Source organism: Bos indicus x Bos taurus, chromosome 24 (assembly GCF_003369695.1).
Source record: "Bos indicus x Bos taurus breed Angus x Brahman F1 hybrid chromosome 24, Bos_hybrid_MaternalHap_v2.0, whole genome shotgun sequence".
In the NCBI taxonomy this organism is placed as follows: domain Eukaryota; kingdom Metazoa; phylum Chordata; class Mammalia; order Artiodactyla; family Bovidae; genus Bos; species Bos indicus x Bos taurus.
Genome location: NC_040099.1, coordinates 34,727,519 through 34,753,952, shown reverse-complemented (window position 1 = coordinate 34,753,952; position 26,434 = coordinate 34,727,519). Strand labels below are relative to the sequence as shown.

At 42.0% G+C, this 26,434-nt stretch overlaps 1 protein-coding gene across 1 annotated transcript in view; it reads right to left on the bottom strand.

The window, feature by feature from the left end:
* Window positions 1-450: 450 nt before the first annotated feature.
* ABHD3 (abhydrolase domain containing 3) overlaps window positions 451-26,434 on the bottom strand; it is a 49,787-nt gene continuing 23,803 nt past the window's right edge. The window contains exons 5-9 of the mRNA XM_027525860.1: window positions 10,708-10,820; window positions 6,722-6,895; window positions 4,253-4,301; window positions 4,008-4,173; window positions 451-1,307 (exon numbers count right to left, since the gene is read on the bottom strand). Coding sequence (XP_027381661.1) covers window positions 1,129-1,307; window positions 4,008-4,173; window positions 4,253-4,301; window positions 6,722-6,895; window positions 10,708-10,820 — 681 coding nt within the window. The 3' untranslated portion in view covers window positions 451-1,128. The remainder of the gene's footprint in view (window positions 1,308-4,007; window positions 4,174-4,252; window positions 4,302-6,721; window positions 6,896-10,707; window positions 10,821-26,434) is intronic.

Genomic DNA, 26,434 nt, shown 5'->3' with positions numbered 1-26,434 from the left:
GGTTCTTTACCACTAGTGCCACCTGGGAAGCCCAACTTTAAGGTCTGGTAGCTTGAGTGTATCACAGTCATTTGCCTACATATGAATTTTAGAGTTCATTTTATATCTTGTGTCTAGGAGATAACTAGCTATCCTGACTGCCAGGGATATGGCATCAGAAAGAGCCTGTTTTTTTGATGACACTGATGAACATCTATATCAGCCCTGCCCTGCTTACCTGGAGACTTCTTGTGATGCAAGATAATTAAATATTATTATTCCCAAATCAGTGTCAGATGGGTTTCCTGTAGCTGAAAGCACTTTTAATTGGAACAAATGGTGGGAGCCCAATATTCTGGAATCAGTGAAACAAAACAGTTTTAATATTTGTTACTAACACACTTATGAAATGATCATAAATTACATTCTCAGGATTACTTTTCTGTGGATTAAAAACTCACAAAGAAACAATTTAAAATGGTAGAATTTATTTCATATAATGATATATATGTATACACATATACTATTTAAAAAATAATCATGTGAACTATAATCATTATAAAACATAAGTCAGCCTTAATTTAATATTATCAGAGTAAAAGAGTATGTAAAGTCAGTCTAACATTGTTTCATTTGCTTTTCAAAGTTAAGATACATAAAAGATTTAGCACATTGTATTTTATGTTTAGTTTTCATGTTACTATCATTAGGTATAAATACCCTTAGGAATGTGCCAACTTATAACTTACATTCAAATAACCAAAGTCCTATTACAATTACTAAAGTACGATAAATCACCTAAAATAAGTAATCTAAAAAAATACTAGCCTAAATTAAAACCCTGAGGAATTAAAATCTTTTTACATACACCAGTTTTGGTTAAGTGCAATTCCATGTTTGTACTACTTTATTTAAGGTCATACTTGGTAAGGCATAGTAAAAATAAAATCTACCTAAATTGCCATCTAAATCTATATTTTATTTCTTGCAACAAAGTTGTTTGTTTCTCCAAAAAAGTAGTTTCTGCATGTCGTTCTGGACCTCTTCACCACCTGCTGGCTTATTTGCTTTATATACAGTAGTCAAGAGCTGTGCACTAAGCTGAGCTGCCTTTGTGTATGGTAGTTCAGACAAAGTGCATCTGAAGAACTACATGCTTGAGAGCTCATGTCCGTGTTCGATCATGGCCTGCACAAACTGCTTGAAGACTCGGTCCATGTAGGTGGACTGCCTTGGCCAGATTCCCTCCAGAAAACCAATATGGCCTCCGTAAGAAGTAAGGACCAAAGCAACATTTGGGTTTTGCTTAGCAGTTTCTATTGGAATAGCTTGATGAAAAATGGGCGATGGTCGGGCGGGAGGGTGGATAAGAGAGGGGAAGGAGAGAGAAAAATATATATTAACTGTTGTTAGGAAAAGTGTGCAACTTTATCACTTCTAATCATTTTAAACCAAAATACCGTTAAACAAATATTCATAATGAGAATGGCTAATCAAATAAATCTAATTTATATTAACCACCCATATTCTTCTAACAGTTCATGTTCACATTCATGTACTGGATCATCATTTTTGGAAGAATCAATCGATTGGTTGTAACAGAAGTACAGGCCTAGTCTTCTTTTGAGAAATTAAATAATTCAAGAAATGGTGAATACTTCCATTATGCTATAAGATTCCCACTTAGGTGTTACACGAAGGGAAAAAAAACAAATCTTATTACCTTTGTGAGAGTTATAAATTCACTATGTATGACTTTGGTTAACTTTACATGAAGTTAGATTCCTGAGGCCAATTGGTGGCTGTGTTAAGAATCCAAAATTATAGATACGATTTATAAAAACATATATAGATAGCAAAAAAACAATGGCATGAAATACTCCCCAGTGGTAACAGTGTTTATCTTTGGGTGGTAAAACATTGGTGATTATATTTTTTCTTCTCTGAATTTTTATTTATAGTTAAGCTCTCCCTACTCCACACCCTTCAATGGAACGGAAGGTAATTTTACTGTAGGACAACTGAGACCAGTTCAAGAAAGGGCTGCCGCAGGACCCCAACTGCCTGTTTAAAACTGACCTTTCACTACATTCTTTGAAGAATAAACCTAGAGACCCTAAATCAAGGCCTAGGAAGCCAAGTCCTTGTCCTAAATGGGTCCTGAACTCAGATCCTTATCCAGCCAGCTACACCTAAAACAGAATATCTATCTTGGGATCAGATGTGAGAACTTAAGGGGAGGGGCAGATGAAATGACTTGATACTATTTTTCTTTTCCTTTATCATCTTACATTAAGGGCTTAGATTTAAAGTGCTTCATTTGTCTCTGATGGAATTATTAAGAGCCCCACTTTCACATTCTGGATACACTCAGGAATTTCTAACACACTGATAGTTACAGTCATGTCAGGAGAACAAAAGGCTGGGCCATGGGAGTCATGTGAAAGATGTTGGCTGCCTGTGCTCTCAGAATGCAGACAATTGTCTACTATTTTCAGTGTGGCTTGGGAAAGAATAAGAAATAATGAGTCTAAACTTCAACCAAGGTCAAAACAAGTTAAATGCTGGGAAATTTTTTTTGGTGGAAGAAGGGCCTGTGAAATATAAAAACAGATGCAGAAATACTAGACTTCCTTAATCCAATGAAAATAGGCTAAACAATCTCCATGTTATTCAACTGATATTAAAGTTCACAGTTTAGGGAATTTCCCGGCAGTCCAGTGGTTAGGACTCCACGTGCTCACTGCCGAGCGCCCAGGTTCAATTGCTGTTTGGGGACCTAAATTCCCACAAGGCTGTACAACGTGGCCAAAAAAACAGTTCACAGTTTAATTTTTGATTTGTGGTCAAAGGCCAAGAGTTCCATCTGTCTAAAACTACTTTGATTTAATCATAAATCACACAATGATATCCCCTAGAAAGATGGGCTTCCCTGGTAGCTCAGACGGTAAAGCATCTGCCTACAATGCGGGAGACCCAGGTTCAATCCCTGGGTCGGGAAGATCCCCTGGAGAAGGAAATGACAACCTACTCCAGTACTCTTCCCTGGAGAATCCCATAGACTGAGGAGCCTGGTAGGCTACAGCCCATGGGGTCACAAAGAGTCAGACATGACTGAGTGACTTCACTTCACTTCACTTCTTCAGAGAAATGGTAAAGTGACATTTTTAAAAAACTTTGGGGATTTTATGAAATTTTGGCAATACATATGTGCTGTGTTGGTACTCAGAATAGTTTAATACAGTACTTGGGGGAAATTTTTTTAAATATTTAGGGGAGAAATAAGAAAAGGTTTTATAAGAAGCTTTGTGAAGTTTCATTAGAAAAAAATTAGAGGTCAAATCTATTTATCCTTAAGATAGGTATGATTCCTGATAGGCATCTTACCTTGCTTTAATGTATGAACACAGGTATGTATACCTTTGTTACAAAATTCTGTATATCTTGAATTAAGAGAATGAGGAAGTTAACTTGTGCATAATTTTCTTCTATACAGTATCCGGGGTAAAACAAACTCTTTGCCTTCAAATATGACTTTATTGTCTGAATGTGCTACATTCATTGAGTTATCCAAGGACATCTTATTAATAAAGTCTCAAGCTCTCTTCTAGGTTTAAAAGGGGAGTAATATTCCCCTTTACAAAGCTTTCTGTATAAGAACCTCAGGAAGAAAAGGCCAACTATGTCAATGTACTCTTGAGGTAGAGATACTGTAACATAGCCTGTCCAAAGAACAGATATTTGATAAGAAGGAAAGGTTGTAAGAATGAATACAAGCAAAATACTGAGAGCCATAATTTGTTCTGAGGCTCTCACAGTAGACTAGAGAAGAATATATGAAAATGTTTAAAGTGATCTGAAGCATTTATATACTAAATTATGAGTATCAAGCTATTTTTTTTCTGTTTATCACAGTGGAAACCAGTATATGAGTGACATTTTGTTTCTTATTATTGTATTTTCCCACAAAGAACATTATTTTTAAACAGTTGATTCATGTCAAAATGTATACAAAGATGTTAATTTACCATGACTGGGTGAAAAAACATCATCCACAGAATTCAGACACAACACTGGAATCCCTACTGACTTCAGTCTACGATTTGGACTGGCATCGGTGTAATAGTCATCAATTGTCCGGTAGCCGAACATGACAGAAGTGAATCGCTTATCAAATTCTCTTATGGATTTAGCCTGAAAAACAGAAACCAACTATATATGTTCTTGGCATCAAAAGAGGAAATAAAAGTATTACATAAAGTTTCTCTCCTACCTTCATGACATGATCCACGTCAATTTGTTTTACAAACATATGCCGGTGCCTGGAAACAAAATTTCAAAAATAAAAAAGTCATTCCCATCTCAAACACACCTAATAATAAGTAACTTGGCACAGGACATAAAGTTGTTACTCAATAAAATATTTATTGACCTTCCCTGGTGGCTCAGTGGTAAACAATCTGCCTGCCAGTGCAGGAGATGTGGGTTTGATCCCTGGGTGGGGAAGATCCCCTGGAGGAGGGCATGGCAACCCACTCCAATATTCTTGCTTGGGAAATCCCATGGATAGAGGAATCCAGGGGGTTGCAAAGAACTGGACACGGCTTAGCAACTAAATAACAATAAACAACAAAATAGTTACTTAATCAGACATAGCAGGAATAATAGCAGGTAATTGTTCTGAAGACTCATTTTTAAAGATTACTTATATATTTATTTTTTTTAAAGATTATGTGAAAGTGCTGCACTCAATATGCCAGCAAATTTGGAAAACTCAGCAGTGGCCACAGGACTGGAAAGGGTCAGTTTTCATTCCAATCCCAAAGAAAGGCAATGCCAAATAATGCTCAAACTACCACACAATTGCACTGATCTCACATTAGCAGCACACATTAGTAAAGTAATGCTCAAAATTCTCCAAGCCAGGCTTCAGCAATACATGAACCATGAACTTTCAGATGTTCAAGCTGGTTTTAGAAAAGGCAGAGGAACCAGAGATCAAATTGCCAACATCCGCTGGATCATGGAAAAAGCAAGAGAGTTCCAGAAAAACATCTATTTCTGTTTTATTGACTATGCCAAAGCCTTTGACTGTGTGGATCACAATAAACTGTGGAAAATTCTGAAAGAGATGGGAATACCAGACCACCTGATCTGCCTCTTGAGAAATCTGTATGCAGGTCAGAAAGCAACAGTTAGAACTGGACATGGAACAACAGACTGGTTCCAAATAGGAAAAGGAGTATATCAAGGCTGTATATTGTCACCCTGCTTATTTAACTTATATGCAGAGTACATCATGAGAAACACTGGACTGGAAGAAGCACAAGCTGGAATCAAGATTGCCGGGAGAAATATCAATAACCTCGGATATGCAGATGACACCACCCTTATGGCAGAAAGTGAAGAGGAACTCAAAAGCCTCTTGATGAAAGTGAAAGTGGAGAGTGAAAAAGTTGGCTTAAAGCTCAACATTCAGAAAATGAAGATCATGGCATCCGGTCCCATCACTTCATGGGAAATAGATGGGGAAACAGTGGAAACAGTGTCAGACTTTATTTTTTGGGCTCCAAAATCACTACAGATGGTGACTGCAGCCATGAAATTAAAAGACGCTTACTCCTTGGAAGGAAAGTTATGACCAACCTAGATAGCATATTCAAAAGCAGAGACATTACTTTGCCAACAAAGGTCCATCTAGTCAAGGCTATGGTTTTTCCTGTGGTCATGTATGGATGTGAGAGTTGGACTGTGAATAAGGCTGAGTGCCGAAGAATTGATGCTTTTGAACTGTGGTGTTGGAGAAGACTCTTGAGAGTCCCTTGGACTGCAAGGAGATCCAACCAGTCCATTCTGAAGATCAGCCCTGGGATTTCTTTGGAAGGAATGATGCTAAAGCTGAAAGTCCAGTACTTTGGCCACGTCATGCGAAGAGTTGACTCATTGGAAAAGACTCTGATGCTGGGAGGGATTGTGGGCAGGAGGAGAAGGGGAGGACAGAGGATGAGATGGCTGGATGGCATCACTAACTCTATGGACGTGAGTCTGGGTGAACTCCGGTAGTTGGTGATGGACAGGGAGGCCTGGCGTGCTGCGATTCATGGGGTCGCAAAGAGTCGGACACGACTGAGTGACTGAACTGAACTGAACTGAAACAATTTCAGAAAAAAACTAATTCACAGATAATATTTTGGTAATGTTAAGAATTGTGGGGGCTGAGAATATCCATATTTTAGGGGCATGCTCCTAAGCCTCTAAAACATATTATGTTCATAACACAAGCTTTAAAAAACATATTATTTAGCTCTGAAAACACTTAACACATTAGTTACTACCCAGGGGAGAATTAGGTACTAATAAGATTAGCAACAAGTAGAAAATCCAGGGAAATAGCCCATAGTTATTCAACACATTCAATACTAATATTTTTATTCTTTTAGAATAATTTAGAACAGTAATGAAATGGTGATCTTCAAAATGGGGCACAGAGACTAGAGGTTGTACAAGGTACATTGTGGTACAGAAAGAAAACATTAGAGCTCTTATCTATATTTTTAGCTTATACATAAAATCTTTTTATTTTTGTACATATTGAAATTGAAGGATTAATTTGTTACTGTATATAACATAATAGTGCATATAACAAATATATATATACATTAGCAGTGTTGTCCTCTAAAACATTTTACTGTGGCACTTACTCCGAAAAATTTGGAGACATTAGGTGTTTAAAATGACTTACTTATTCACGGAAGACTGGAGGCAAGTTGTCAAATAATAATTAAAAAGCAGCCAGTTCAGTGGTTTCTCCAGTGACTCCGAGCAAGCAAAGGTATTCCAACCAACTGAAAAAGTTGCAGCTGCCTTCAAAGGAGTTTTTGGTCCAATTTTGCCCAAATAATTTAAAAGCAGCATTCTAAAATGAGGAAAAACAGAACACAGTGATTAATTCGTTCTATATCACAAGACATCCTGTTTCTAATTGTGGACTTTTAACCACGGAGAAGAAACATATAAACCAATGTGTCTAACCCTTTATCTTGGAAAACCATGAAAATACCTTCTTTCTTTCCTTCTGTTCACATATTTATCTTGAGAATGGATAAATATGGATAGGGAATTTGAGAATGGGACAAAGCATACAGTTGTTAGTTAAATGTGTATCTTTCTTGGAGGTAAAACATCAGGAAAATCCATCGTAAGAGTGGTTTTCTTTTTTGAAAATTATATTGGGGTCTATTAAAACTTTGCAATTCCCTGGCCCCTGGCCCCCTAGCTGAGTATTTAACTTATTATGGGAGGAGTGTTTCAGGCAAACTTTTTCTATAAAGGGCCACAAAGCAAATGGGTTCTGGTGGCCCTAAAAACTCAGTCACAACCATCAATACTTAACCCTGTGACTGTATTTTAAAACAGCCGTAGACATGTGTGAAGGAATGGACATGGCTGTGTTTCAATAAAATATTATATATGGACATTGAAATTTGAGTTTCATATACTTTTCACATGTCGTGAAATAATTCTTCTTTTCCAACCATTGAAAAATATAATAACCATTCTTGGCTCTTGCACAAAAACAGTCAGATTTGGCCTCCGGGTTGTGGTTTGCCAATGCTTGACACAGGTGAAAAATCACAAGGAGTGGTTTTCAAATGTGTTTGCACACTGAAGTCACCTGAGGAGTTTTAAAAACTGATTGATCTGGGTCTCACCTTGAGATTCGGAGTAATTGGTCTGGATGGCCATTCCAATTGTCTGTGCATCCTTGCTCCCTGGGCTTCCCAGGTGGTACTAATGATAAAGAACCTGCCTGCCAATGCAGGAGACATAAGAGATGCAGGTTTGATCCCTGGTTCGGGAAGATCCCCTGGAGGAGGGCATGGCAACCCACTGCAGTATTCTTGCCTGAAGAATCCCATGGACAGAGGAGCCTGGCGGGCTCGAGTCCATGGAGTCACAAAGAGCTGGACATGATTGAAGCAACTTGGCACACATGCACGCCTCGCTCCCTACAGCTCCTTGTCTAGAGTTAGACTTCCTCAATTGTGGCAGAGCAATCAACCCTAAAGTCACTTGTTTTCTTTTCCTGCTCCCTCCTGCTGTTTGTCCTTATCTCCTTTCACATATTTTCCTCTTGTTCTATCATTTTTCCTGATTCTACTCTAGTTTTACTTTGGTAAAAGGGACAAGCATGGAATTTAACACAGTACACCAGAAATCCAAGTTTGACATTTACAACTAAGAGAAAGGATAATAGTATAAATTCTGTTTCTATTTTCCATCCTTTATTTCTCCAATTGCTCAGGTTCTGAAATGAGTAAAAATTCTCTCTCATTCTTTTTTTTCCAACCCAGATGGACTACAGAGTGAATGAGAGATATTAGATCAAAAATGGAGATTTCGGGGTTTGCTGGTTTTTTGGGTATTTTTGCTGTTGTTGAATGAGGTTTGTTGGAAATGTTACAGCAAAAAGACAGAAATGGCTCCACGCTGTGTTTTGAAATTCATCCCAGCTGTAGACTAAGTGACCTGCAGGCTGGACAGATGCCAAAAACCAAGAGCTTCAGCATTTCCATCATGTCAGAATCTCCTTCAGTGATTTCCTGATCCAGGGCAGAGACCTCAGGCTGGAGATTTCCCTTTTGAGAACAACTCTTCATAACGACTGCATTCCTTTTTTTATTGTACATAGCTCCCTAAGCTAGTTAAGGGATAATGCTTCTCTCCTGCAAAGGGGTCATTCCAGTGTCTAGTTGTGGTGGCCCAATTCTTTGGCTGGCAGTCAAGAGGTTTCTGTGAGGCTGGTGTAAAGGGCAAACTGAAAGAGCTAGAAACGAACCTCGAAGGAGCAGGAAGCACCAAGAATAGCTGTGACCGAGTAGGTGGGGACACTTCCTGGTTATTACTCAGGAGTAAAATAACATCAAGATATCACCCCATAAAAAGGCCATGTCACTTTGATAAGAAAAAGACTCCCTTTTTTCACCAAGAAAAAAAAAAAAGCAGATAGAAAAGATAAAGAACTCACAGATTAAGAGATTTAAGAGACATAATCTGTCCATATGTGGACTTTATCTGGCTCATGCCTCAAACAAACTGTAAAAACCAGCCAACAGATTGACAGTGAAATGAAATACTGACATCGAATATTTGATGACATTTAGGAATTACTGTTAGCTTTGTTCAGGTGTAATAATACACTGTGGTGAGTTGTTGTTATTGTTTCTTAAGAGACTCTACCTGTCAGAGACCCATAAATCTCTATAAATGATGTCTGAAAATTATTTTAATGTAATCAGAGTTGAGAAGGAATGGAGGGTAGATTATCCTTGAATTGACAGTCATTGAAGCTGGGGAGATGAATATTTATGAGGAATCATACTCTTTCTACTCATATATACTTGGAAATTTCTATACATTTTTAAAGCTAGTCTAGGAACCCAATGGGAGACTGGAATGTGACCAGGTCTGGAGCAGCGTGGATTCCTTGGTGAGACTTAGTTCTGGCTCAAACTGCTGCTTGGCCCCAGGCATAACAGGCGTGGGGATCACCCAGTCTGGGCATAAGGGTCTTAGATGCTTTTGTCTGCTGCATCTCCAAAAGGAAAAAAATGTATCAAGCTATAAACCACATCCCAGAGTGGTAAACCCACTTGGGAACATGTCACAGTGCTAGGCAACTAGAAAGGGGACTTCCCTTTCAACAATTTACAAGACATTAATATTCAACCAGCTGCAAAGGCTAATGGTCAAGTTCTGCCTTCAGGCACTGAGACTTCAACTCGACAAGAATAGGCATTTCCCAGGAGCCTCTGAATAAAGAATCAGGGCCTGTTTACATAAAGTCTGGCTTTTTAAAAATTCAAGAATTTATATGACTAAGGGAAGAAAGTTCAGCTGCCACCCTGTCCTTTAAGGTTCTCATTGTGGGGCAAAGGAAAAAGTGAAATACTTTTCTTTAAGCACAATTCACAGATTTTGTCTGGGTTTTCTGCCCTGATTCAGACTTCTTCCTTTTTAGTAGGTCAAGTCCGACCTTCCATGCTAATGTAAGAAACGTATTCTTTGCTTCTTAGTTTTATGCTTATCAGAGTCTAAAAAACTACGGTGAGAGCCAATCTTTCAGAGCCCATCATTTGTAAAGCTGTTCATTTTCAAGTAAGCATGCTCGCAAGACATTTTGAAAATTGACAGATACATTGACTATAGAATTAAGAAAAAATATTTTCTGTTTCCATGTGTTTGCTGATTTTGGACAATGGTTTAGGTCCTCTAAGCACAGCAAAATGCCATATAATAAAAATTTTGTTTTTTATTAAAGCTCACTATTACTACAACAACAACAACAAAAACACAAAAAAAATTAGCACAAATGAGGCTAGGCTTTCCTGGTGGCTCAGATGGTAAAGAATCTACCTGCAATGAGGGTGACTCGGGTTCGCTCCCTGAGTCAGGAAGATCCCCCTAGAGAAAGGAATGGCAACCCACCTGAGTATTGTTGCCTGGAGAATATTATGGACAGAGGAGTCTGGTGAGCTACATACAGTCTGTAGGGTCGCAGAGAGTCAGACACGACTGAGCAACTAACATTTTCATCCAACCATATGTGATAAAATATGAGCAACCCAAACATTTGCTTTTAAATGCCCATTTAGCTTATGGTCATCAGAAAGAGACAGGCACTAGGACCACTTCCCTCTAGGACATTTTAGAAAGGAAAAATCTTACCCTCCCATTGACACTCCTGCTGCCAGAAATGGAGCAGAAGGGTACAGACTGTGGACGTGGTGAATGACTGTCTCCAAGTCTTCAGTGTTCGAACAACAGTAAGTCCTTGGCGTCTGCAAGCAACAACAGGTAAAGCACAAAAATTAAAATTGGGAGGGGAATCATTTGTGTAACACAGAAATGTAAAAAAGAGCAAAAAGTCATAACTGGGAGAAAATGACCTTTGTTTGCACACACTATATGAGTCAGGATAATTTTCCATTTTCTGTCTTGCAGTTCAAATTTATGCCATTTAGAGTCAGTACTACCCGAGTTGGCACTAACAAAAGACTCTAATCACACAAGGAAGTCTGGAGGGAAATGGGACAAGACCAATATAAATACCTTAAATTAGACAGATATGCAATACTCTATTCAAATGTGTCTCTAACTAAAGAACAGAGTCAATTTAGGAAGAAAAAGTGGAGAACGATACTTTTTTATAGGAAACCAACAACAATTTAGGCCTGACAATGCCAAAGCAATTATTTTTTTAATATATAATTTTATTTATTTATTTATATTTTTGGCTGTGCTGGGTCTTCATTGCTGCATAGGCTTTTTTCTAGTTGTGGCAAACAGGCGCTACTCCAGCTAGGCTCTACGTGAGTGCAGGCTTCAGTAGCTACAGCATACGGCGGCAGTTAGCTGTTTCATGGCATGTGGGATCTTCCTGGACCACAGATCAAACCCTTGTCTCCTGCACTGGCAAGCATATTCTTTACCACTGGGCCACTGGGCAAGCCCCAAAGTAATTCTTACTAAAAAAAAAACAACAACAACACAATCAAGCAAACAAAAAAGGTTTTCAATAATCCACAAAAAAATCTAAACTGTAACTCCTTCCTGCTCAGGTATAACCTGAATGCTGTCTACCAGTGAAGGAGTGTGATTTTTTTTCTGACACTGCCTTCACTCTAGATCAAGCAACATGCAGTCTGCTTTATTAATTAGATATTTTCTTTTTCAATAAGACTTCCATATAACCCCAGCTGCGCTACACTGAAAACAGACACTTAAAATGTTAAAATATGTAAAGCTGATTATGCCTCAATACATAATGCATTAAAACAAATGATTTTCATGTGAACTCCATCAATAAGGGCTCTGTTTCCAGCAGAAAAGCTTCACAGATGCTTTATTTGAGATCTGGGAGCAGAGGGCAATCCTGTCTGTACAATGTATGTGAGAGTGTGTGCATGAATAAAGTATGCATGAGATAAAATAACTAGAAACTTAACAACAAAGAGATAAATCTGGTAACATTGCCCTAATAAAAAAGCCAAAACCAGTTATCTGTACAACCCGGATGGTAATATTCCAATAAAATATGACTGGAAGATTATGTGTCACCCACCATTCAATCACTAATGCGTAGTCTGAGAAAACTTCAATTTTCACTGATCCCTGCAACTAAACTCAAGGTTAAAACACTCCTATTTCCTACTACCATCTTTTTGAGATCTGCAAATATAAAACTCTCCAAAAGACAAATGTTAACCTCACAGGATTTACAATGGCTAACACTTATTGAATAATTAAATTTGTGCCCACAAAACCCCAAGGCAGACCCTATTTAGGAAACTGAGTTATTAATAGAAAATTGAGTTTAGAGAGGTTAAATAATTCCTGTAAACTCAAGAACAGCTAATACACGATGAAGCTGAGATACTTCCAAAAATACTTTGTGATTAAATGCATTTGAGGGGCACAAATTCAATGTAAAATCTAAACAGACCAATGTCTACTACCATGCTTATTCATAGTAACTGCAGAATTTGTCACAAAAATTCAGGTGAAAAAAAATATCCTTTAGCATTTTTACTGTATTTGTGTTTATTCACACTGCATAGCTTTAAATTTTCTGTATTATTTAATATAAACAGTTACCAACACATATTCTTGTTATGCAGGCTTCAAGTGAAGTAAGTGTATACATGTGTATACACACTTGCACACACAGATACATGAACATACACACAGAGTTGGTGGTGGTGGTTTAATCTCATGCCTGACTCTTTGCAACCCCATGGTCTATAGCCCACCAAGCTCCTCTGTCCATGGAATTCTCCAGGCAAGAATATTGGAATGAGTTGCCATTTCCTTCTCCAAGAGGATCTTCCTGATTGAATCCACATCTCCTGCACTGCAGGCAGATTCTTTACCACTGAGCCACCAGGAAAGCACACACAGAGTTGCTGCTGCTGCTGCTGCTGCTAAGTCACTTCAGTCGTGTCTGACTCTGTGCGACCCCATAGACAGCAGCCTACCAGGCTCCCCCGTCCCAGGGATTCTCCAGGCAAGAAAACTGGAGTGGGTTGCCATTTCCTTCTCCTATACATGAAAGTGAAAAGTGAAAGTGAAGTCGCTCAGTCGTGTCCGACTCCTAGCGACCCCATGGACTGCAGCCCACCAGGCCCCTCAGTCCATGGTATTTTCCAGGCAAGAGTACTAGAGTGGGGTGCCATCGCCTTCTCTGCACACAGAGTTAGGGTATGATTAAAAATGGCCAGGGAAAATTATTAGGATCTTAGTGCCAGGAATGCCTGTGGATAACAGCTGTTTCCTTATTTACAAGTGGGAAACCCAAAGCTCAGTAAGGTTGGGTAATTTACCAAAAGTCACAAAGTAGCAAAGCTCAGGGTTTATATTTGTAGTAAGTAAACTAGTTATCATAAAGCACTAGGATTCCATGAGATGTTTAATAAGCAAATCGATTATCTGGGACCCTCAGAGATAGGAGCTTCTCTTTCCCTTAATGTTTTTCTCCCAAATGGATTACACTGAGTTGGAAACCAATAACGCTGGTGTGGAAATGTTAGCTAGTTAGAATAGGAAAAAGGAGTTCAGAAGGGCTGTGGCTGAAAGACAAGGAAGGGAAAAGCCCGCGAAAATAGAACAAAGGAAGGTCTGAGGACCTCAGGTAAAACAAATAGCACTCCTGGCTAGCCCAATTTACATAGGACGGCCCGGGGGGTGGGGGTTGGGGGGTGGTAAGAAACATAAGAAGAGGAGCCAAAGGGCCAGGGGTCTCTCTCCTGAGAGCACATGCTCTCTTTCGCTCTCTTTCCTGCGCACGCGCCCTCTCTCTCTTCACGTCGCATCTTTTGGGTTGGCATGCCCTCACACCTTGAGGATGTATTTTCCTTTATTTTCTAAATAAAACTGAGCTGCAACACTGTCTGAGAGCTGTGACGTGCCGAGGGCTTTAACGTCCATCGCTTCACATTTTTGTTGTGATGAGACAGAACCGAGGAAATTACACACTCCCCTAACATCTATTTAACCTGGCTGAAACAACTGGACGCGGACCCCTGCAAAGAGGAGGCCAAGCAAAGCAGGAGCCCAACTCAGCAAAAGCTCCCATGGTGGAAGCAGAACGTGAAGAAAACCCAGTGCAGGGGAAGTGACAAGAAGCCCAGCGTGCTGGAAACCGGAACAGGGAAAAACTAACTCAGCAGAAAGCTCACATGGCTGTCTCAGATTCCAGAAGACCTCCGGTTAAGGTAGGAGGCCCTCGGTGCTATGGCTGGAGGGACATATGCCTAACAAAATCTTTATTCCTTTAAAATCTCTCGTTTCTTGTTTCCTCAAACCCCGCCACGAACAGGCGAGCGGCAGTGGGCGCAAGTAGGGACTCTGGAGAGGCTACTTCTCAGTATGTCCCTAAGGCTCCACTCTCTGCTGAGCCCCAGTAGCTGTTACCCAAGGTGGTGGGGGTTCTTCTGTCCTTAATCTTCTTTGTGCCAAGGATCAAGCCAATGAAAACTGTGAGCACAGGTCAGGTATTCAGCAGATTTTCCAGCAGGCCATGAAGGGGATTCCTTGGCACGTTTTTTCTTCTGCTTTTTCCTCCCATCCTTCAGCTCCTCTCTCCTGGGACTTAAGCCTGGCCAAAACCCATGATGAGTGGCTTCAGGACCTAATGAAGCTCAGGCTCTGATGTCTCATTGCAAAAATTCAGTGAGAGACACAGAGATAGGTGAGAGGTGGATTTGTTAGGATTCAGAGAGAAGTACACTCTTCAGAGTGTGGACCATTGCAGAGGGCAAGTGCTTCCACCAAAGGAATTGGTCTGGCTAGGTTTTGCAAGCTGGGTGAATTCATATGCTAATGAGTGGGAGGATCATCCCAACCACGGGGGAAGCACTCACTCTTCTGTCTTTTGACAGTGCCTTGGAGCTGTTCTGTAATGCTCAAAATTCTCCAAGCCAGGCTTGAGCAATATGTGAACCGAGAACTTCCTGATGTTCAAGCTGGTTTTAGAAAAGGCAGAGGAACCAGAGATCAAATTGCCAACATCCACTGGATCATGGAAAAAGCAAGAGAGTTCCAGAAAAACATCTATTTCTGCTTTATGGACTATGACAAAGCCTTTGACTGTGTGGACCAGAGTTGGACTGTGAAGAAGGCTGAGCGCCAAAGAATTGATCCTTTTGAACTGTGGTGTTGGAGAAGACTCTTGAGAGTCCCTTGGACTGCAAGGAGATCCAACCAGTCCATCCTAAAAGAGATCAGTCCTGGGTGCTCATTGGAAGGGCTGATGCTGAAGCTGAAACTCCAATACTTTGGCCACCTCATGCGAAGAGTTGACTCATTGGAAAAGACTTTGATGCTGGGAGGGATTGGGGGCAGGAGGAGAAGGGGACAACAGAGGATGAGATGGCTGGATGGCATCACCGACTCGATGGACATGAGTTTGAGTGAAGTCCAGGAGTTAGTGATGGACAGGGAGGCCTGGCATGCTGTGATTCATGGGGTCACAAAGAGTCGGGCATGACTGAGTGACTGAACTGAACTGAACTGATCAAAGAATCCTCAGATATCAAGTAGTGCTGATGGAAAATCCAGGCCTCACTATATCCCCTTGTGAGGTTCTTAACCCAGCCACCCTCCTGCCTACCCCTGAGGGCTCTCCCCCTTTCACTCTTGCCTAGAAACCTTGGACCAATGGACAAAACCCCAAGAGGGATTGTCAGAAGATCCTCTGACCAATCCTGAGGAAATCTGGTACACTGATGGAAGCAGCTTTGTCTTGGACGGAAAAAGAAGAGCTAGATATGCAGTAGTCTCCAATTTTGAGACCATAGAGGCTAAACCTTTGCTACCAGGTACTTCAGCCCAATTAGCTAAGCTCATAGCCCCGACTCTAGCTTTAGAGCTGGGAGAAAGAAAGAGTAGCCATTTACACTGACTTCAAGTATCCCTTTCTGGTGCTACATGCACATGCTGCTATTTGGAAAGAAAGAGGCCACTTGACCACCTGAGGGTCCCCAGTCAAATATGGTGATCAAATCCTTAGACTTGGAGGTGGTCCATCTGCCCACTGAGGTTTCAGTCTCCCACTGTAAAGGACACCAAAAAGGGAGCATGGAGTGGCATGGAGGAACCAAGCAGCTGATCAGGCAGCTAGGAGAGCAGCCTTACAGAACAATGACCTAATAGGCGTTGCCACCTTAGTTCCGCAGACTAATTTGCCAGAAACTCCTTCATATACTGAAGGTGAGACTCATAAACTATGAGTGAGAGCTTTCAAGAAGATCATATGGGGTGGTTCCAAAAGGAGGGACTCCTTTTTCTGCCTCAGAACCTCCAATGGAAGTTGGTTAACTGCTTACATGCCACCACTCATTTAGGGGAAAAGACCCTCCAAAGATTACTAGAAAGGTCTTTCAGAAGAACAGGCCTCCAAATGACTATAAGGCAAGTGGTCTCCTCTTACCTCACTTGCCAATTTAACAACACCCAAGGAGCTCAAAGACCCCAGCTGGCCCAGCCCGTCCAACGACGTGGGACCCACCCAGGAGAGGACTGGCAGATGGACTTCACTCAGATGCCAGTTCCTCCAGGGTATAAATACCTATTAGTCATGATAGATATATCCACAGGATAGATTGAAGGCTTTCCCACCCAGGCTGAGAGGGCTGAGGAAGTGATAAAAAATCTGCTCCATGAAATCATTCCAAGATTTGGTCTGCCCAGGTCATCACAAAGTGACAGTGGGACATCATTTACTTCTAAGGTCACCCAAGGTGTCTCTAAAGCACTGGGCATTACTTATTATCTCCATTGTACCTGGAGCCCTCAGTCTTCAGGAAAAGTAGAAAGAGCCAATCAATTCTTAAAATCAGTGATAAAAAAGATAACCCAGGAGACCTCCCTGGGATGGAAAGGAGCTTCCATACCAGTAGCTCTCCTCCACATCCGTACTGCCCCTAAGGAATAGGTTGGTCTTGGTCCTTATGTGATGCTATATGGGAGACCTTTTGTTTATGTCAATGACCTCTTCCTAGATCCAGAGGCTCAGACTCCCCAGTCTTATACCATGGCCATTGGTCAATTCCAACAGGATATACGCTTGTGGGGTGTGAACCAGGACCCAAAAGATTCTAACAAGTCACCACTATATGCTCCAGGGACTCAAGTCCTAATTAAAGTCTGGAAAGATGGGTCCCCAAAGGCTCAACTCCAGCCCACATAGAAGGGCCCCTACCCTGTAATACTTTCTACCCCTACAGCAGTCAAAGTACCAGGACATGACTCCTACTCATGAGTCAAGCCGTGGAAGAAAACAGAAGAGGATACTCAATACACCTGTGAGCCCCCAGAGATCTCAGATACCTATTCAGGACTGCAAATGAGTGCCATTCTAATGAACACCCCCAAAATCTAGTTTCTGGGGATAAGATTTCTCAGGACAGCTCTAAAGAGCCAACGGCTTGGCAGGGGTTGTACTTCAAAACAGACAGGAGATAGATCTTCTGATCCCTGAATAAGAAGGCACTTGAGCCATCCTGGCAATGGGAATTTGGAGTTGACTAATGCCCCTACTAGTCCTTATTATGCCATATTGATGCTGCTTATGATTGCTCCATGTATTATCAATTGTCTAGATAGCATATTCAAAAGCAGAGACATTACTTTGCCAACTAAGGTCCGTCTAGTCAAGGCTATGGTTTTTCCTGTGGTCATGTATGGATGTGAGAGTTGGACTGTGAAGAAGGCTGAGTGCTGAAGAATTGATGCTTTTGAACTGTGGTGTTGGAAAAGGCTCTTGAGAGTCCCTTGGACTGCAAGGAGATCCAACCAGTCCATTCTGAAGGAGATCAGCCCTGGGATTTCTTTGGAAGGAATGATGCTAAAGCTGAAACTCCAGTACTTTGGCCAGCTCATGCGAAGAGTTGACTCATTGGAAAAGACTGATGCTGGGAGGAATTGGGGGCAGGAGGAGAAGGGGACGACAGAGGATGAGATGGCTGGATGGCATCACTGACTCGATGGACGTGAGTCTGAGTGAACTCCGGGAGTTGGTGATGGACAGGGAGGCCTGGCGTGCTGCAATTCATGGGGTTGCAAAGAGTCGGACACGACTGAGCAACTGAACTGAACTGAACTGAATCCATTTTGTCTTGGCCCAGGTCAACAAGCCACAGCATGCAGTGCAAGTTCAACAAGGATATATAAAACTACCGCTGACCATGGAAAATATCACTGACCGTTAGATGGACACCGCTATAAGGACTCTGAGGCCTGAGACTAGAAAAAGGGGGAGGCCCAATGCCCCTCGCCATCCCAGTTCAGCAGGAAGTAGCCAGAAAGACCTTGATGCCCCTATTCCCAAAGAATTGGGCCTCCCATCTCTTGAGGGGGGAATGTTAGGTAGTTAGAATAGAAAAAAGCAGTCCAGAATGGCGGTGGCTAAAAGACAAGGAAGGGAAAAGCCCGTGAAAATAGAAGAAAGGAAGGTCCGAGGACGGGATCGAGGCCCTCAGGTAGAACAAACAGCACTCCTGGCTAGCCCAATTACATAGGGCAGGCCCAGGGGGAGGAAAAAACATATAAAAAGAGGAGCCAAAAGGCCAGGGTCTCTCTCCCGCACGTGCATGCTCTCTTTCCCTCTTCTCTTCATGTCTTTTGGGTCCGCATGCGCTCAGGCCTCGAGGATGTACTTTCCTTTATCTAAATAAAACTGTGCTGTAACACTATCTGAGAGCTGTGATCTGCCAAGGGCTTTAACGTCCATCGCTTCAAATTTTTGTTGTGATGAGACAAAACCGAGGAAATTACACTCCCTTAACAGATCAAAGCTCCCAGCATTCTGAAACTCAGCACACACAGAGCCTTTCTGGCCTCATCTGCCTGGTTCCAACCCTTCCCTAGGCTCCCGTGATGACTGTGTCCCATCCTCCTCCGGCCACTGGCTTTCCATTTCCTGCTAGTTCCTGTCATTCTTCCTACCACCCCAAAAGGGAGGATTCAGTTCCGGAAGTTCTATCATAGGCCTGCATCTGTTCATTCTCTGGTCCACACTCAGCTCCTGGAGGTCCCGTTTACCTTCACAGCTTCACCAAATACCTCTTGTTGTTCAGTCACTCAGTAGTGTCCAACTCTTTCTGACCCCATGGACTGCAGCACGCTAGGCTTCCCTGTCTTTCACTATCTCCTGGAGTTTGCTCAAATTCATGTGCATTGAGTCGGTGAAGCTATCTAACCATCTAATCCTCTTCCGCCCCCTTCTCCTGTTGCCTTTGGCTCCAACTAAACCTGAATCCCCAGGCTCTTCCTTCTTCCTGAGCTCCAGATGCAAATTCTAAAGTTCTAGAAGTAAAGTACTATCTGTACTTCAAACTCAAAATGCCCCAAAGCAAACCCTTTTATCTCTTCATGAAAATTACTAATGCTTCCCCTAACTTCCCGTTTTCCTATGAATGATGTCTGCATTTTCTTAGTTAAAACTGTAGGTGACATTGCCTTCTTCCTTTCCCTTAACCCACAGTCAATACACTTCCAAGTCCTATAGCTTCTTCCTCTCCAGAATCTTTGCAGGACACACAGGCAAGCCCTTCTTTCTACTCGAGTAAAGACCTGGTATATTAGATTCTCTCAGAAGGCCTCTGGGACAAAGGTGAGTGGTTCATTTGAAGGTATAGCAGTGAGTGGGAGCAGGGGAGTGGTGAGTCAGAACGGGTAGAAAGCAATCAGGAATGTTAGCCAGCAGTTTGTGGCTGTGCATGACTGGGACTCAGTCCCATTGGGGCACTTTGGAAAACTGTTGAACAAAGCTCAAAGTTATCTCAACCGAGTGACAAGGGAGCTGGTGGAAAAGGAAACGGCAACCCACTCCAGTATTCTTGCCTGGGAAATCTCATGGGCAGAGGAGCCTGGCGGGCTACAGTCCATGGGGTTGCAAAGAGGCGGACACGATTTAGCGACTAAGCACGCACAGTTAACTTCACCACTGGTGGAGGCATCCTGGAGATTAACCCCCCAGCACCTGGTCTGCCCTCAGTACAGGCTCAGCAGCCTTCTGTGGCTCGGGGCCCTCCCACCGCCACTGTTGGAGATGCGAGTGCCTGCGGTGGGAAGCCATCAGGTAAGCTAGATGGGAATGGTACGTGTCAAGAGGAAAAAGTCATGGGAGGGGTGTGGCACCAGCCTTCTCAGCTCCCAGGCCTTTGTACCTTTCGCTTGGACCATGAGGTGATACCCTCTGACATGGTTAACTCCCAGCCTTTCCTAATAACCATCCATAATCACACATCCCACTCACTGCGAGATTAATCTTCCTAGAGCTCTAATCAGGACAGAGTTTCTGATTAAAATGCTCCATTAGCTTTCCATTGCCGACTGAATTAAATACGAAGTCCCCTGTTGAGGCCCTTCCTAATATGCCCAGTCACCTTTCCAGCCCTGTGCTTCAGTGTTCCTCCATCTGTATGGATTCTGGGCCATGGACCCTGCCCCTCTCTCGTCTGCTAAGTTTCTCAATGCCCTTGCCACCTGTGTAAACTTCTGCCACGTGGCCTGCAAGGTCAGCTCTGCCTGTTGAAATGCCTTGAACTAATTCAATAAACATCAGACAAAAGGTCAGACTTGGCCCCTGTTATCCCAAGGAACTCACAGCCTTTCCCAATTCTATCCCGACTTGCCCTGGCCAGCCTGCTCCCAGCCCTTGTGATATATGTGAGGCGCTCTCTCTTACTATGACTCCTCTCCATCTCGGACAGTCATTAAACACTTGTCAGATTACACGGAAACACACAAGATGGAAAGTGAGATGACCTGGTAACTTCAGACATGCAAAACTATGTAGTTCTATCACACAACCTCTCACTACCTGACGGGGCTCCAGCAGGAAACATCGTATGCTTTCTTCATAGGACTTCACTCCCACTAAAGAAAGAATTCATCCAGGACACACAGCGAAGACATTTATGGGGGGTAATACATCAAATTGGCAGAAATTTTCTTCAGATTTGAAGATATAAATTTATAGCATCTTTTTAATTAAGTTAACTGGAGGATGATTACTTTACAATATTGTGTTGGTTTCTGCCATACATCAACATGAATATACACATGTCCCCTCCCTTTTGAACCTCCCTCCCACCTCCTACCCCATACCAACCCTTTAGGTGGTCACAGAGCATCGGATTTGAGCCCCAAGCTTCACGCAGCAAATTTCCACAGGCTATCTATTTTACTATGATGATGTTCATGTTTCAGTGCTACTCTCTCAATCTGCCTCACTCTCCTTTCTCCGCCATGTCTGCAAGTCAGCTCTTTCTGTCTCTGTCTCTTTCACTGCCCTGCACACAGGTTCATCAGTAACATCTTTCTAGATTACACATATATGTGTTAATAAATGATAGTAACATCGTTTTAGATAAAGCATGTTAGTTAATTCTCTTCTTCCCAACCCAGGGATTGAACCCAGGTCTCCTGCATTACAGGCAGGCTCTTTACCATCTGAGCCACCAGGGAAGCCCCAGTTGCTAGGGGCTACTATTAATATTATTACTAACAACTATCATATTGCAGTAATCCTTGCCTTATTTCATGCTTCCAGAACAGAGGTAAAGTAAGCCACATCTAATCACTAAAGGAAGGAAGAATGACCTGGCAGGATTCAATTGAGTGATGAACTCCTTTTATAGGAAAAAGAGAATGAGAAAGGTATTCTTCAAAAATGCAGAAAAATCTAAAGGAGAGATAACCTTCAAGCAGACATTGGACATAAGTATTTTTACAAGTTAGAATAATTTGATGATAATTACAAACCAAGATTATTCATATTGTTCAACTGCAACTATTATCAGAGAGAAACAATAGTAATTTCTTAAATGGCTATTAGAGTTAATTTTCTTTTTTTTTTTAACACCAAAACATTTCATATTGGGATATAGCCGATTAACAATGTTGTGATAGTTTCGGGTGAACAGGGAAGGGACTCAGCCATACGTAAACAGGTACCCATTCTCCTTCAAACCCCCTCCCATCCATGCCGGCACATAACACTGAGCAGAGTTCCATATGCTATACAATAGGATTTTGTTAGTTACCCATTTTAAAAAAAGCAGTGTGTACATGACTGTCAGAAGTTAGTTTTTAAAAAAAGCTTTGATGAGAATAATGTAGTAAAATTAACTATAAATTATTTATACATAATAGATCAGAAAAGAATAAAGCATATATTTTATATTTATCTATGAATGATATCTAATTTACCCATAACTTCCAAAAAGTAGACACAGTGATTTCTCCTTATCCCGAAAGAGAATTTTCTTGTCCTGATTTAGAAGTCATTTGTTTTATAAAATGCAAATTTCCTTTAAAAAATGTGGGGAGTATAGAAAAAATTAAAATTCACCCTGTTAATCGGATAGCCTGACTCTCCCTAGCTATTCTGGGAGCAGATTAATTTGTTAATCTGAAGAAAAAGCCATAACCCGGGACCTTTCAATGCCTGCCGCATATCCTACACTGAACCAGGCCAGCTCATAAAAAGAGTTCAGTTTTCTGCCCAGAAAAAAATAAAACTGGAAAAGGTACACAAAGATCTTTTTTAAAATCACTTACATTTCACATTTACTCTAATGTCTTGGTAAACATCAAGAGCTTAAGATATTTCATTTTACAGTCTTCTTCTTACTAGCATTTAAAGGTCTGTACTTTGATATGATGATGCTTAAATAAACTCTGTGAAATCTTGTGCGGATGTAGGCTACCCCAAAAGGGATAATCCATTTATAATAGGACTAACTATGCTTCTGTCAACTACAAATTGGCACTTACCAAGAGCATTGCCAGCGACTGAACAACAAAGGCATTTGCCCGCTGCCTCTCCGGAGACTGAGCCCCATGCTGCTATAGCTGTTGACCTGCAACAACCCCTGAGGGACGGCAGGGGAGTGAGGCACGCTGGGCTCCAGGGAATCTGGTGGACTTTAGATAGTTGTATGTTTTTAGGAACAGATTTTTATGATCTCAATCCTGGCATCTCCTCATATCTAGAGAAGTACTAAATCCCTTCATGGTGACATCAGATCCTCATGACTAACAAAAAACCTTTTGTAAAATGAGTGCTTCATGGTATTGAACTCCCCCTTCACCAAAACCTTATATATTGACTTCCCCCCACTAGCCGCTTTGGAGCAGTCTCTCAGAGCTATCTGGGATGCAGCTTCCCGGGCTGCAGTCCTCATTTTGCCACAAATAAAACTTAACTCACAACTCTCAAGTTGCACATCTTTTTTAGTTGACACTTCTTAACTGCTCTCCCCGTTTTTGTCGTTGTATTGTTTTCTTTTCACTCAACCCACTCCCAGTCCAGTACTTAGTGAGCTGCCTGAATCATTCTTAGGAAAAGTGACCCTATTTCTGGAAGCTGAGTTTGCTAAATAAGGAGTCAGAGAAAACAAATGTATGTGCATCTCTAAGCAAAACCAGCTCTACAGTGAATAATCATTTCACCTCCGTGGATAGACATACAAAACCACCAGGTAGCCAAATATGCCTGAGAATTTAATTATTTAAAATAACCAACCACAAAACAAAGGGCCCCAGGAAATATCCTGGCCAACTCTGAGGCCAAGATAGCCTGTATGCCGTGTTCCTGCCAACATTCTGGATGGCTATCACACATGCTTACGCAGTCATGCTGCAAAGCGACTCTGATAAATGAGCACAGTTTGTTAGTGGCTTAGAGCAGATCAGCCACACAGACAGGAGTTCTCAGATCAGGATCCTGAGAAACCTGGGACTCCGCACCACCTCACAGTGATTTTCAGCCAGGCCTACAGAAAGAGGGCGTTAGGACAAAAACAGACCCGGGGACTCCACCCCAGGTCAAATGAATCAGAATCTTTGGAGGATGGCATTCAGAGATCAGAGATTTTTCGAAGTTCTTCAGAGGATCCTACTGTGCAGCCAGGGCTGAGAAGAAACTGCTCAAAGGGAATAAAGAACCAGGGTGAGAGCTGAGCCAAGAAAGGAGGAGGCTGCAGTGACAAGAATGACAAATCCTACCTAGAGTGACTGGGGAAGAGGAACGTCTAGTTCTACAGGGATTGCCTGCAGCGCACGAAGTACTGCTAAACAGCTCACAGCAAAACCCCTGGCAGCTCAGATGGTCAAGAATTCACCTGCAATGCAAGAGACCCGGGTTCTATCAGAAAGAACCCCGGAAGGAAATGGCAACCCACTCCAGTATTCTTGCCTGGAGAATCCCATGGACAGAGGAGCCTGGCCAGCTACAGTCCGTGGGGTCACAAAGAGTCGAACACGACTGACTAACACGGCACAAAGAAACCGTTCAATAAATGGTAGCTGGTTATCACATCATTGTTGCTCCTAAAATTATAACTGTTATTCCTTAAAGATATACCATTCCTAAAATTCTTTTTCAAACTTATTTTTAATTGGATGATAATTGCTTTACAATGTTGTGTTGGTTTCTGCCGTACAACAACATGAATCAGCCATAAGTATACATACATCCCCTCCCTCTGGAACCTTCCTCCCACCCCACCCCAACATCCCACTCCTCTTAGCTGTTGTTCAGTAGCTAAGTCGTATCTGACTCCTTGCAGCCCCATGGACTGCAGCATGTCGGGTTCCTCTGTCCATAGGATTTCCCACCCCTCTAGGTTGTCACAGTCCTGCAGTCCATGGTATGCTGCAGTCCATGGGGTCGCAAAGAGTAGGGCACTATTTAAAGACTGAACAACAGATTGTCACAGAGCAGCAGGTTGAGTGCCCTGTGTTATATAGCAACTTCCCTCTAGTTCACTGAAAACTGTTTAACTATAGAGAAGTGTACAATCTTTTGCACACCCACCAAGAGTTGATATTAGTGAGTGATACCACCTCATAACATTGATAATACTGAGATATTACAAGATATTACTGAACTGCACCTATCAGTACTAGAAGAAAATTCTAAAGGATTCAACACACTCATATCCACACCTGACTGATGACCTTCAGGGGTTGTTGTGATAGGTAGCAGAAGAGGCTATCTGGGGAAGCATTTAGGAAAGAGCAAACGTGGGTGGCACACAATGGCTGGGTATGGGAAAGGCGGTGCCTGAAAGTGAGAGTCTGAACTGTGCCCTGGCCTGCCATGCACTGTATGTTCCTCCTCCAGCAAGTCCTTTATCCCTTGTGAATTTCCTAAATCCCACCTACCCCATTAACTTCCAAGGTGGAAAAGCTCAGCAGGGAACAAGAGCATATTTCTCTAGATCTGAGTCCTTAATTAACCATCCAAAGCATTGGAGATTGAGGCAAGATCCCTCTCTTCGAAAACCTTCTTTATCTCAACCCCCAGCTTTTCAGCCTGACTTGACCAAAAGCCAGAGCTGAAATGTTAAGACACTGGACAGTCGGAGTTCCTGCCCTAAGACCATTAATCAGCTTTACGACCTCAGGCCTGTCAGCCCACTTCTCCAGAGGTGTCCTCATTTATTAAATGAGGGTTTTTTCGTGGTTTTTTTTTTTTTTTTTTTTGGATTAGAGGATCCCTGAAGCAGAGCTACTTAAAGTGCCAGGCCAGGGTGAGATAAGGGGCTGATGTCAGAATGTAAATCAGTGTGCTGCTTCTCTCACCCAGACAGTGTTTCTTTGAGAAAGAAAAAATCAGCTCACCTCGGCAGAGTGCTTGGAGCTGAAGTTGGCTCACATTCTCTCATCCTGTTAGCAATGGTGTCCAATAGTTTGAAAACTGGAAGTTGGTCCAGAGACCACGTTTGGAGTAGCATGGTTTTAAAGCATTTTCTGGGCTTCCCTGGTGTTTCAGACGGTAAAGAATCCGCCTGCAACCCGGGAGACCTGGGTTGGATCCCTGGGTTGGGAAGATCTCCTGGAGGAGGGCATGGCAACCCACTCCAGTATTCTTGCCTGGAAAATCCCCACGGACAGAGGAGCCTGGCAGGTTGAAGTCCATGAGGTCGCAAAGAGTCAGACATGACTGAATGACTTTCACTCAAAGTATTTAAAAGTATTTTCTGGCTTCTGCTCCACTGTTAACCCTCCCCCGAACCCATTGAACCAGCTCTAACTTGAACTGGAAAGTACTTGAAGGAGGCTTTTCTTTTCTTTTTTTAATATTTATTTGTTTTTATTTGTTTATTTGGCCATGTCAGGTCTTAATTGTAGCATGTAGGATCTAGTTCCCTGACCAGGGATGGAACCCAGGCTCCCTGCAATAGGAAAACAGAGTCTTAACCAATGGACCACCAGGGAAGTCCTAAGCCTTTTCTTTTTAAGAACTTTATGAGGCGTGGTTCACTTAGCATACAATTCACCCATTTAAGATGTGGATTTTTTAAGTATATTTAGAATTGTACAACTATCATCAAAATTTTAGAACATTTTCATCACTCCCCAAAGAAACCTTCCACCATTA